Here is a 14,572-nt window from a genome sequence, read left to right as displayed (position 1 = left end):
CAAGTTTGGGGTCCAACTTGTAATTACGTTTATAAGCAATGGGCGGAAAACCCAATAGAAAATCTACATCCAGAATTCTGCAGAATTCTCCTAAATCTCCAAAAGAAAGTACCAAATAATGCAGAGAGGAACTCTGAAGATTCTCTTTAATTGGAAACATAAAGAAAAGGACATATTTTGACACCATTTGAAATGAAGCCTTAAAACATCCTTACAATTCAAAGCACTGGAAACCGAAGAACTGAACACGGAAAAGAGTCCCCTAAGACAGCTTTAAAAAATACTTAACAACCCTATTATCCCAACACACAGGGAAAACAGATCGTTACAACAATTAAAACCTCCTATTTGACCAATTGGGAAAATTCAACAAAAAACACAGAACAAACTAAATTGCTATTTGGCCCTCAAAAGAGAAAACAAATTGGCAGAATATCTCTACTCTGTCAGAAATACTAAACAGAGACAGATCCTGACCAAATACAGGCTCAGCGACCATCAACTGGCTATAGAAAAAGGGAGACACAAAAAGACATGGCTACCCAAAGAGGAGCGTCTGTGTGGTCACTGTACGACAGGGGAGGTAGAAACAGAGATTCGCTTTTTCCTCTACTATGAGAAATACTCTCAAATAAGATCATATTTTTCCAAGAAAATATCTCAATCAATTCCCAACTACTGTGCATTTACTAATGACATAAAACTGGGAATGATTCTGAGTGAGGGAGAAACCACAAATATTACTGCCAGATATGGAGATTACCATAGGTCGAATGACACTCCATTAACATTAATTCCCTGAAGTATTTCCATTGTATATAACCTCTGAATAATACATAGTGTAACCATCATCCATGTACATTTCATTATCCTCATTGCATTGTTCTGTATTTACTGAAATGCTGTACCGCTATATTGCTTTGGCAATATCTAATTGTATTTCATGCCAATAAAGCAATCTGAACTTGTATTTGATAGAGAGAGGATAGAGAGAGAGATTACTGCAGGCCTAACTAAGTGGACTGGTCCAGGGTTAGTACAGGAGATCCTAGTGGATCCTAAAGGCTCAGTCATGATCTGTTACAGATATCTTATCCGTCTGCGTTGCTTCCCTCTCTGTTGTCTTTGGGAAGTGGGACTTGGGCTCACTGGGGCTTTTGGCTGGAGGCGAATGCCAGCATGGAGAGCCCTCGCCAGGTCAATCCACCCCATCTGGAGTTGATTGAGACCACACTACAGGGGAAGGGACACTCACTCACTCACTCACTCACTCACTCACTCACTCACTCACTCACTCACTCACTCACTCACTCACTCACTCACTCACTCACTCACTCACTCACTCACTCACTCACTCACTCACTCACTCACTCACTCACTCACTCACTCACTCACTCACTCACTCACTCACTCACTCACTCACTCACTCACTCACTTGTCTAGATCTGTCTGTCTAGCTTGCAGGTCTCTCCCTTTCTCTCTCTCTCTCTCTCTCTGTCCATGTTGAATCACCTTCCCCCCTCAATCATCCTCCCTGTCCAATTACACGGGTTGTCACATTTGATGGGAACATGCTGACTTCTAAATGTTTAATTACAGTATATGCATTATGATTGGAACACAGTGACATTTTAAATGTATCATTCCCCCCAAATGCGTTCTGCCAATGTACTAGCAGCATATTTTGCACACACACATACACACATGGGCACACACACATGCACACACCCATGCGCACACACGCACACACACACACACACACACACACACACACGCACACACACGCACACACGCACACGCACACGCACACACACACACACACACACACACACACACACACACACACACGCAAACACACACCATCTCTCATCTTTCCCCTTGTGTTGGTTTGATTGATGGTTGTTATGACAGGAAGTAGCAAAGCTTGTAATACAGGAGCCCTTTACTTCGCTCCACTGTCTCTGGTAATTACGTGAGTGAGTGTCCACTCCCCATCTCTTACTGTTGCTAGACTGGACATTTACTAAAGTAGTGGTGCCGTGCAGATCTCTAATAAAAATAGGACTCCATAAGGTTTGCTTATTCAATGAGAACTGGCTTTGCTTTTCACGATGTGTCTCTGTGTAGCATCAGACTGACAAGGGTTACATCCCAAATGGCATCCTAGTTCTTATATACTGCAATTCATTTTGACCTATTTGACACCAGATTCTGAGATTCCCTATAGGTTTATCACTACTGGTCAAAAATAGTGCACTATAGAGTTAATATGCTGCCTTTTCGCACGCAGACAAACTCTTTGAGTTGTTGGCCCCTTTTCACCTTAGCTGTGTTCATATACTCATACTTACCACACTAACTGTACTATTTGTGGGGTACATTGAGTATATAGTGTCGTGTCTTTACTATCATTAACTGAAGACATAGTTTTTATCAAAGATTCTCTGTAATTAGTATTACGCGATTAGACTGATTAATCATGTAACCATAATTACTAGGAAGTCGGGGCACCAAGGAAAAATATTCAGATTACAAAGTTATCATTTCCTAAAATAACTTTTCAGATATTTTATCTGATCAATTAGTCTTCGAATTAATGAATTATTTACTTTACCTCACGCTAGTCTCATTCCAAACGTCGTAAATTGTTGGTTATCTGCACGAACCCAGTCTTCACTATGAGTCATCCATACATCAATTGTCTTAAATAATGTATTTATTACTAACTAAGTAATTCACAGAAATGCATAAACAAACAAACAAACAAGGTAAATGTGGTTACAAGAAATGATAGGAGAATGTGCCCTAGTGGGCTAAGCCGGCATCGCGGCTTGTTAGACAAAAGGGGAAGTGGGGGGTCGACTAAGAAGTCACTACAGAGTGATAATTATAACAATTGAAATGTTAATCCTTTGGACATGAACGCTCACTCTTTCGGGAACAATTGCAATCAATATATATATTTACGCTCAGTGTGTTGTCTTGATCGCTGGTGAAAAGCTTGTTTCTGTTTCTGTTGGAGAGTTTCGTCCTCTCTCTCTCTCTCTCTCTCTCTCTCTCTCTCTCTCTCTCTCTTTCGTGGTTATAGTGGCTGGTTCAGAGTGACATTCATTCATTTGTTATAGAATGGATGTTTCGGCGGTTGTCGTTCTTCGCGTTCAATGATAACGAATTCCTAGCTGCAGACTAGTAATTAATATCAAAGACTTGTTCTTATTCTGTCGGTATCGATAGTCTAAGAGTTTAACCACGTGGTATGGTTAAAAGATTCAGCAATGGTCTACAACCTGTGTCTCCTCCTAATGGAGGAAAACATGGTCTGGTGACAATTTCTCAAAGTTGGGTTTTATTCGGAATGGCAAAAAAGGGCTGTCCCAGAACGCCTGACCCTAACTGGGCTCAGGGGCGGTCCTCTGATTTAGTTAACTCCAATCCTCTTTTTGAGTTGTCCTTCATTAAACAGTCCAAAATCACATTGTAAAATTGTGTAAACAGTATCATACTCACTCATTCATATTATACAACAATTAGATGTAAACCTTATATCTGAGGCTATTATATAAACAGCGTTATGGTAATGTGGCCACACCATCTCCCATGAGCTTCCCCAAGTTGTGACAAACGGACCAGTTCGCTGCTGGATTCTTCACCGATCTTTTATACTTTCTCCGGAACATTAAATTTGTTCGTACCTCAAGTTCTGTGAGGTGGAAGGAATTCCTTTGTTCTCTATGAAAATTTACTCTCTCTATACTGTGTGTCCATGAGGAGATCCTCAGGAATTTACGACGTCTCTCTGACCACAGCAGCCTAGTTGAAGGAGGCAAGGGGGAGGCAGGGAGAGGGGGATGGGGCTGGCTATACCCAAAGAGGCCAACGTCATGACAATAGTATGCTTATAGATCGTAGTATGGCTATATTACAGTAGTATGCCAAATGTTCCTGGATGTCGTACTACATTTGCCAAAATACAAAGTATTCAAGCAGCAGACACTATTTCTGTGCTTTTAGGGCCCATAATGTAATTCTTGAGAAAATGGGCGTGGCTTCACATTTTCAGATTTGAAGAAAATGGCAGAAAATATGCAGCCAAAGTCCAACGAGAGCGGATACAAATTCATTGCTTTAACCAATTATGACAAATGTTAAGAACATTTTGAGCAATGTAAGAAAGTAATGACTTTTCAAATACGTTACCTTACACGCTCTGTTGGCAATTTGTTTGCTACGCTATCCTTATGAACCGCATAGCATATCATTACAGCAGCATGTACCGGTATGTCAGCTAGCTACCTTAACTATATGCTATCTAACTAACTACCCAAAGTTTATTGACTTGATTATTCCTGTTCTTAGTTTACCTCAGTGGTAGAGTCGTTGGACATTCGGGTGCGTTCGTAAATTGTCTATCTACTCCGATTTCAGACCACTCTCGTCTGAGTGTACCTGTGCAAGAACACAGAATAACTGATGAATTTACAAACTCTCAACGCCAGTTGAATTTGGCTTGTGTCAGCAGAAAAGCGTAATTAAATTGTTGCCAGTAGCACAGCGAACCTACTCATCGGCCAGAGCGTCCAGTGTGCGCTCGAAACGCTCTGAATTTACAAACAGACAATCTAACAATGATCTGAATTTATAAATGCCCAGATCGCACTCTGGCACCCCAGACTGAATATAATAACACACCCAAAGTCGAAACATGTCTAGCTAGTCATTTGCTATGCTAACAAGCTAGCAAGAGGTTGCATAGCAACAGCATCAACTTCCTGTAGACAGGCGAAGCACTTGTACGTGAACTGAAAGGATACTGCTCATTTACAGTACACTAAAATGACCTAATAGTATATAGAATGTAGTATATGCTCATTATGTAGTATACAGTGTGTTAGTATGTGTACTCAAACACAGCTCTTGTGTCTATAACTGTCACTGGAATGGAGGTATACTAAACAGAGTTGTGCTACTCTGTCATTCCTGTGTTTAAGGAGGTTTTGCTGTAATTGAGTTTCGAAAGTTTTTAAAATGAGGGCACCACTAATATGGAGGTTATTAGCAGAATATAGCGGGGTGGTTTGGCAGATGCCTAAGGATAGACTGCCCATTGTGGGAGTGTAGGTAAGGCATCAGAGAAACAATGAATTAATGGAAATGAATAAGTCTATGAACAGGATTCTTGTGTTCTAGTGTTGGATTTTGTGCTTCCCTGTCTAGATATAATGAAACAAATATAGAGTTTGGTGAAATCCTTAAGAATGTAAAGCCTTTATTAGACAACTGAAACTAAACCATTCCCCTTCCTAGTATGTGTTGAGACAGAGAGAGGAAGCTGTCATGTCTACCATTCGAAAACATGTTCGGGCGGGATAAAGATCAGATGTCATCTTAGAGAATTGACTTTGTCAAAATTCTACTGAATCTGACCCATATATGAAGTATGTACACCTCTGAGATATTGCTCAATGGTGGCAAAGTTGAGTCTACTAGCATCTGTCCAGGCGGGGGGGTTAGTGTTTTGTGTTATGTTTTTTTTTGTCCGCTAACTTGGCTCTGGGTTGTAGTTGTTCTTGCCAAGAACAGATACCATGTCAAAACAAGCACTCTCAACTTCCGACCGGGGGGAGGGGGGCTGGCTCTTGTTTTCCGTTCGCATTTGGTTTGTATTTATCCACTCTGGAATAAGATATATATTCTGGAGGAAGAAAAAGAGGCATAACAGAATGACAGGAAGGCATAACAGAATCATAGGAAGGCATAACAGAATCATAGGAAGGCATAACAGAATCATAGGAAGGCATAACAGAATGATAGGAAGGCATAGCAGAATGATAGGAAGGCATAGCAGAATGATAGGAAGGCATAGCAGAATGATAGGAAAGCATAGCAGAATGATAGGAAGGCATAGTCCTCCATTTTACCCAGGTGACCCATCCTACAATTTACCTCAGTGACCCGTCCTCCATTTTACCTCAGTGACCCGTCCTCCATTTTACCTCAGTGACCCGTCCTCCATTTTACCTCAGTGACCCGTCCTCCATTTTACCTCAGTGACCCGTCCTCCATTTTACCCAGGTGACCCGTCCTCCATTTTACCCAGGTGACCTGTCCTCCATTTTACCTCAGTAACCCGTCCTCCATTTTACCTCAGTGAACCGAAGAGAATCTTCCTTCATCACCTATATCAGGCGTGCCCAGCCTGCATCGGGCAGACATTGTTACTTCCCTGGGTGCATCTGAACACTACTTGGAAGTACAGTTCAAGTCAACATTTTGGACACACCTATGCATTTCAGGTTTAATTTTTTTTATTTTTACTATTTACTATTTTCTACATTGTAGAATAATAGTGAAGACATCAAAACTATGAAATAACACATATGGAATCATATAGTAACCAAAAAAAGTGTTAAAGAAATGTAAATATACTTTATATTTTATATTCTTCAAAGTAGCCACCTTGATGACCGCTTTGCACACTATTGGCATTCTCTCGACAAGCTTCATGAGGTAGTCACCTGTAATGCATTTTAATTAACAGGTGTGCCTTGTTAAAAGTTAATTTGTGGAATTTTAGTCCATCATTACTTTAAGACATGAAGATCAGTCAATCGACAAAATTTCAAGAACTTCAAAGTTTCTTCAAGTGCAGTTGCAAAAACAATCAAGGGCAATCTTGAAACTGGCTCTCATGATGACCGCCACAAGAAAGGAAGGATAAGTTCAGAGGATAAGTTCATTAGAGTTAACTGCACCAAATAAATGTTTCACAGAGTTCAAGTAACAGACACATCAGAACATCAACTGTTCAGTGGAGACTGCGTGAATCAGGCCTCCATGGTCAAATTGCTACAAAGAAACCGCTACTAAAGGACACCAACAAGAAGAAGAGACTTGCTTGGTCCAAGAAACACAAGCAATGGACAGTAGGCCGGTGGAAATCTGTCCTTTGGTCTGGTGAGTCCAAATTTGCGATTTTTGTGAATTTTGAGATGTTTTTCCAACCCGAACGGATGAACGGATGACCTGTGTGGTGTGTGTGGCATGTGTGGTTCCCACCGTGAAGTATGGAGGAGGAGGTGTGTTGGTTTGACCAAATCTCCAGGCTGTGTAAGGGCTATTTGACCAAGAAGCAAAGTGATGGAGTGCTGCATCAGATGACCTGGCCTCCACAATCACCCGACTTCGACTCAATTGAGAGGGTTTGGGATGAGTTGGACCGCAGAGGGAAGGAAAAGCAAGTTTTATATACAGTGTTGATGTCTTCACTGTTATTCTACAATGTAGAAAATAGTCAAAACAAAGAACAACCCCTGAATGAGTAGGTGTGTCCAAACGTTTGACTGGAACTGTATCTTGTAAGCATATGGCCACAGGTACAGGAGCAGCCATACAGCTGGGATTACCCACAGCTCGTACAGACACAGGTGTGTCTGAGCCTTGATCAAAGACACTGGGCTGCCGAGGGAGAGGGAGAGAGGGAGGGGGACTTATTTGATATTCATTCACATAGATCCCATTTGATTGGATGAATGGCTTGAGGACATTGTCACCATGTTGGCCCCATAAGGTGGTAGAAGCTCTTGGCAACATCTTCTGTAGTCTGGCATCTGGCCCTTGTCATATCCCAAACAATTAGCCCCACTTAAGGCAATGTAGCATCTGTTCAGATGCACCACTCTTCCATCCCTTCTTTAACAACAGTGTGTGTGTGTTTGTGTGTGCGTGTGTGTTTGTGTGCATGTGAATATCTCCCCCAGCAGCTCCGCACATATGGAGCACTCATCTCCTCTCTGCTCTCTTGCCAAAGTGTGTGAGGCGTTTTGGAACGCACAGCGGCAAAGTTTCCTTAAACTCTTTGGACTCTTTGGACTCCCTCTCTCTCTCTCTCTCTCTCTCTCTCTCTCTCTCTCTCTCTCTCTCTCTCTCTCTCTCTCACACTCTCTCTCTCTGTCTCTGTGTCTGTCTCTCTCCCCCCTCTCTCTCTCTCTCTCTCTCTCTCTCTGTCTCCCCCTCTCTCTCCCTCTCTCTCTCTCTCTCTGTCTCTCTCTGTCTCTGTCTCTGTCTCTCTCCCCTCTCTCCCTCTCTCTCTCTCTCTCTCTCTCTCTCTCTCTCTCTCTCTCCTCCCATGTCTCTCTCTCTCTCCTATCTCTATGCTTTGACAGATATCTAAACTCAAATACAGACACCCTTCCACTGCTGCTTTTTATCTTTCTTAGATGGATGTATCACACAGTAGGACCTGCCAAGTACATTGTTGAGGAAATGCATGTGATGTACACACACACACACACACACACACACACACACACACACACACACACACACACACACACACACACACACACACACACACACACACAACACACACAGAGGCATCATGCCAAAAGGTGTTTCGCTTTACCAGCTGCCAAATCCTACAATTAGTGAGGCCCACAACTGTTTTATATGCGATAGAGGAACCAGTGTGTGTATGTAGCTATATATACTCTATATATATATATATATATACACACTCAGCTGTGGCAACCCCTTCTTCAGCACCAGCCATCAGTCATCGTCTCACACCGTAACACGAACCACTGCGGCCCCACAGCCCTTTGAACAACCGCCCCATAAAAGACCCAGAAACACCCCAAGAGACAAACCTCTCTCTCAGTCATGTCTCTCTCTCCTCTCCTCTCCTCACCCCTACTCCACCCCCTCCTCAGGCCGCAAAGACATCACTGTGGTTTGGTGACAGCAGACAGGAGTTAGGTCTAGGGGAGATCCAGGGAGGGCCCATACCATAACTAAGCAGCCTGCCAGGGTGCACTGACAGCTGGGAGCGGGCAGCAGCCAGGACTGGGATTTTGGGATGAGAACCAGGGTGACTTTGAGGAGAGGAGTAATTACATTACCCCGCTGGAGACGCTTGAAGCCAATTAGACCGGCTGCGTGCGCCACCGTGCATCATTTTATTTTGTACCCCCACACCAGACGTGATCACGACACGCAGGTTAAAATATCAAAGCAAACTCTGAACCAATGACATTAATTTGGGGACAGGTCGAAAAGCATTAAACATTTTTGGCAATTTAGCTAGCTAGCTGGCACTTACATTTTTGTCCTATTTAGCTAGCTTGCTGTTGCTAGCTAATTTGTCCTGGGATATAAACATTGAGTTGTTATTTTACCGTGTCTGAGGGAGTCCTGTCCTGCAAATATGATTTCGAAATCTTTGAAATACTTTAAAAGTTCGCTTTAGCCTGCCTAAAGAAGCCAGATGGGTGGTGGTTACACTTTTTGGGACTATCATATTCGACCCATTTTGCCAAGCATGCGCCATCAAACACAGATAAAGTATTTGAAATGATTTCTAATAGTGCTTGAACCCAGGTGTGAGGCAGCTGCTATAGTAGGGTTGTTCTAGTGTTCTAGTGGTTAGCTGACAGCAGACCTATCAGACTAGAGGAGAGGGTCATTGCTGCTTTTTTCTTCTCTTCTCTCTATTGCTTGACTTGCCAATGTCCATTTTGTTTTCGAGGAGTAAGTCTCACAGAATTGTGGGGTTGTGTGTGTGTGTTGGGGGGGTTGTATGTGCAGTTAACTAATATCATTAATCATTCCATCTCTAAAATGTAACCATGTCAGTGATGTTGGAAATATGTTGGTATGTTGGTCTGCGTTCCGAGCAATGGTATCTTTCAAACCACATGAATGCATTTGCTATATTCATGGAGTTACACACCGTAACACACACACACACACACTTTCACAATACCACAATATCATGATCCCACTACATCCACCATTCATTCACACATGTATTAATTATTCCAATCTTCTCCCCCCCCCGCAGCAAATCCTGCGTCACTCGCGGGCCAACGCCACCAAGGTGATCTTCCTGATAACAGACGGCTACTCCAACGGGGGTGACCCTCGCCCGGTGGCGGCCGCTCTGAGGGAGCAGGGGGTGGAGATCTACACCCTGGGGATCTGGCAGGGGAACATCAGAGAGTTACATGACATGGCCTCGCATCCCAAGGACCAGCACTGCTACCTGGTGCACAACTTCGCCGAGTTTGAGGCCCTGGCTCGCCGTGCGCTGCATGAAGGTGAGGGGAATGAGCAACTGAATAGTTTGAGTACCAGTCTTTCCACTCTTTTCCACTCCTTGTCAAGTCTCCACTTGTTGTATTCAGCACAATGACGAATACAATTTTATTTGACTCGCGTGTCATGCCAAATACATTTTCATAAAGGAGTGGCAAGGAGTTTAATGATATAATATATAATGATTTAATGATAGCACAAGAGACTGGTACCCAGGCTGACACTGGAAGGCTTATGTGAATCAGGTTTTACAGTACTATGTCAATGGGAGATTTGTGGGAAGGAAAGATTGAGTGGATGATGTTTTTCTCAACTTTGCATACAGGCAGCCCATTGTGACTAAGATATATAGTGCATTCAGAAAGTGCATTCAGAAAGTATTCAGACCCCTTGACTTTTTCCACATTTCATAACGTTACAACCAATACATCACCGGGGTCAAGCTTCCTCCCATCCAGGACCTCTATACCAGGCGGTGTCAGAGGAATGCCATAAAAATAGTCAAAGACTCCAGCCACCCTAGTCATAGACTGTTCTCTCTGCTACCGCATGTCAAGCGGTACCGGAGAGCCGAGTCTAGGTCTAAGAGGCTTCTAAACAGCTTCTACCCCCAAGCCATAAGACTCCTGAACAGCTAATCAAATGGCTACCCAGACTATTTTCACCCCCCTACTCTGCTACCACTCTGTTATTATCTATGCATAGCCACTTTAATAACTATACCTACATGTACATAATTATCTCAATGACCTAAATACCGGTGCCCCCGGTAAGCATTTCATTGTCAGGTCTACACCTGCTGTATTCAGCGCATGTGACAAATACAATTTGATTTGACTTGATTTTGATTTTATTTATTCTAAAATGGATTAAATCGTTTCCCCCCCTCATCATTCTACACACAATAACCCAGAACGGCAAAGTGAAAAACTGTTTTTTAGAAATATTTGCACATTTATTACAAATAAAAAAATAAAAAATCACATTTAGATAAGTATTCAGACCCTTTACTCAGTACTTTGTTGAAGCACCTCTGGCAGCGGTTACAGCCTTGACTCTTCTTAGGTATGATGCTACAATCTTGGCATACCTGTATTTGGAGAGATTCTCTCATTCTTCTCTGCAAACCTTCTCAAGCCCTGTCAGGTTGGAGTCTCGTTACACAGCTATTTTCAGGTCTCTCCAGGATGTTCGATGGGGTTCAAGTCCGGGCTCTGGCTGGGCCACTCAAGGACATTCAGAGGCTTGTCCTGAAGCCACTCCTGCCTTGTATTGGCTGTGTGCTTAGGGTTGTTGTCCTGATGGAAGGTGAACCTACACCCCAGTCTGAGGTCCTGAACGCTCTGGACCAGGTTTTCATAAAGGATCTCTCTGTACTTTGCTCCATTCAACCTACCCTCAACCTTACTAGTCTCCCAGTCTCTGCCACTGAAAAACATCCCCACAGCATGATGCCGCAACCACCATGCTTCACCGTAGGGATGGTGCCAGGTTCCCTCCAGACGTGATGCTTGGAATTCAGGCCAAAGAGTTCAATCTTGGTTTCATCAGAGAATCTTGTTTCTCATGGTCTGAGAGTCCTCAAGGTGTCGTATGGCAAACTCCAAGCAGTCTGTCATGTGTCGTTTACTGAGGAGTGTCTTCCGTCTGGCCACTCTACCATAAAGGCCTGATTGGTGGAGTGCTGCAGAGATGGTTGTCCTTCTAGAAGGTTCACCTATCTCCACAGAGGATCTCTGGAGCTCTGTCAGAGTGACTATCGGGTTCTTGGTCACCTCCCTGACCAAGGCCCTTCTCCCCCAATTGCTCATTTTGGCCCGGCGGTCAGCTCTAGGAAGAGTCGTGGGGGTTTCAAACTTCTTCCATTTAAAAATGATGGAGGCCACTGTGTTCTTGGAGACCTTCAATGCTGCAGACATTTTTTGGTAACCTTTCCCAGGTCTGTGCCTCGACACATTCCTGTCTCAGAGCTCTACGGACAATTCCTTCGGCTTGGTTTTTGCACAGACCAACACTGTCAACTGTGGGACCTTATATAGACAGGTGTGTGTCTTTCCAAATCATGTCCAATCAATTGAATTTACAACAGGTGCTCTCCAATCAAGTTGTAGAAACATCTCAAGGATGATCAATGGAAACAGGATGCACCTGCACCTTAATTTCCATTCCAAAATTAAATCTAGAATCCTATTTCGCAACAAAGCATCCTTCACTCATGCTGCCCAACATACCCTCGTAAAACTGACTATCCTGCCGATCCTTGACTTCGGCGATGTAATTTACAAAATAGCCTCCAACACTCTTTTCAGCAAATTGGATGCAGTCTATCACAGTACCATCTGTTTTGTCACCAAAGCCCCATATACTACCCACCACTGCGACTTGTATGCTCTCGTTGGCTGGCCCTCCCTTCATATTTGTCGCCAAACCCACTCTAGGTCATCTATAAGTCTTTGCTAGGTAAAACCCCGCCTAATCTCAGCTCACTGGTCACCATAGCAGCACCCACCCGTAGCACGCGCTCCAGAAGGTATATTTCACTGGTCACCCCCAAAGCCAATTCCTCGTTTGGCTGGAGACTCATATCTCCCTCACTAACTTTAAGCACCAGCTGTCAGAGCAGCTCACAGATCACTGCACCTGTACATAGCCCATCTGTAAATACCTCATCCCCATATTGTTATTTATTTTTTTGCTCCTTTGCACCCTGGTATCTCTACTTGCACATTCATCTTCTGCACATCTATCACTACAGTGTTTAATAGCTAAATTGTAATTATTTCGCCACTATGGCCTATTTATTGCCTTACCTCCCTTATCTTACCTCATTTGCACACATTTTTCTCTATTGTGTTATTGACTGTATGTTTGTTTATTCCATGTGTAACTCTGTGTTGTTGTTTGTGTCGCACTGATTTGCTTTATCTTGGCCAGGTCGCAGTTGTAAATGAGAACGTGTTTTCAACTGGCCTCCCTGGTTAAATAAATGTGAAATAAAATACATAAATAAATACATTTCGAGTCTCATAGCAAAGGGTCTGAATACTTATGTAAATAAGGTATTTCTGTTTTTTACTTTTAATACATTTGGAAAAATCCCTAAAAACATCTTTTTGCTTTGTCATAATGGGGTTTTGTTTTTCTTTAATCCATTTTAGAATAAGGCTGTAACTTAACAAAATGTGGAAAAAGTCAAGGGGTCTGAATACTTTCCGAATGCACTGTATATATATAAAAAATTGAAGTTTGGTAAAATTCCATCCAAGTCCTGCAGACAGTTTGCTCTGTACATCTAGCCAACACATAACATCAGAGACTCAAAAAGGAGGTGAAATACTTTGGTACTGGAGTCATCATTTTTCAGACCTCAATTGCATCGGTCCATAAAACAACAACATGCAGCACCGAAGCCATCTATTCAGCGTCCCAAGTGGCACCCTATTCCGTATATATCCCTATGGGCCCTGGTCAAAAGTAGTGCACTATAAAGGGAATAGAGTACCATTGGGACACAGCCTATATTAGAACCTAGACGGTGGTAAATCTGTCCTGTTAGACAGAGTGATAAGGTTGTCAGACGGTTCATCCCAAATGGCACCCTATTCCCTTTATAGTAAACTACTTTTGAACAGGGCCCATAGGACTATATAGGGACTAGGGTGTAATTTGCGACGGATCCAGTGTGAGCCATGGCAGCCAGTTCATGTTATCAAGCCTGCCGTTTGTCTCTGTTTTACTGACTCTCCCTCTCCAAGTCTACTCCTCGCCGCTGCCAACCCCAACTCAAGCATCAGCCCCTCAGCCCCATAGCCCCAGTTTCAGCCATAGCTCCCACTCCAGCCATTGAGTCCATTGCACCAGGCAAGCTCAATCAAGTGTAGCTAACATTTTTACAAGTGTACAAATGCTATTTGAACCCAAGTCTGCTTTCTCTACCTCTGCCAACCCCTGGACCAAACACCATCCTCAGCCATGTGTGAAAAACATCTGGCCCACAATGCTCTTTGATTGGTTCCCGCTTCTCAGAAAGAACAAGCAATCACTCAGCCAATCCTGCTCCCATTGTCATTATTTATGTATGAGGCAGATAAGCATGTCTAGCCCTAGCTTAACGTACGTGACATTTCCACCGGATTCATCAACACAGATGTGTTTATACAGTAGTGGGCCAATTTACGGTAATCTACTCTGTTATCAGGATTGGAGTAAACTACAGTTATCAGTAAAATTACTCAGGAATGTTTTTTCCCACCAGTATATTGACCTCTTCCAGTGGCCTTTGGTTTGATTCATTGGTTTGCTTATATCACAAAATCACTCTCTCTCCTCGCTATCTCCTCTCCTCTGCCTTCGCTCTCTCTCACCTCTCGCTTTCCCTCTCCTTTCTCATCACCCCTCGCTCCTCTTTTAGTGAGTTGACCCTCCACTCACTCCCTCTCTTCTCCACCTCTCCTTTCTCACCACCCCTCGCTACTCTTTT

At 43.1% G+C, this 14,572-nt stretch overlaps 1 protein-coding gene across 2 annotated transcripts in view; it reads left to right on the top strand.

Annotated features, from left to right (window-relative positions):
• Positions 1 to 14,572, top strand: part of svep1 (sushi, von Willebrand factor type A, EGF and pentraxin domain containing 1) — a 154,049-nt gene that overhangs the window by 28,758 nt on the left and 110,719 nt on the right. For both annotated transcript variants that reach the window (XM_042328266.1, XM_042328265.1), the window contains exon 2: positions 9,839 to 10,094. In XM_042328266.1, coding sequence (XP_042184200.1) covers positions 9,839 to 10,094 — 256 coding nt within the window. The remainder of the gene's footprint in view (positions 1 to 9,838; positions 10,095 to 14,572) is intronic.

Source organism: Oncorhynchus tshawytscha, linkage group LG10 (assembly GCF_018296145.1).
Source record: "Oncorhynchus tshawytscha isolate Ot180627B linkage group LG10, Otsh_v2.0, whole genome shotgun sequence".
Taxonomy (NCBI): Eukaryota; Metazoa; Chordata; class Actinopteri; order Salmoniformes; family Salmonidae; genus Oncorhynchus; species Oncorhynchus tshawytscha.
This window is presented reverse-complemented; position numbering and strand designations above follow the sequence as displayed.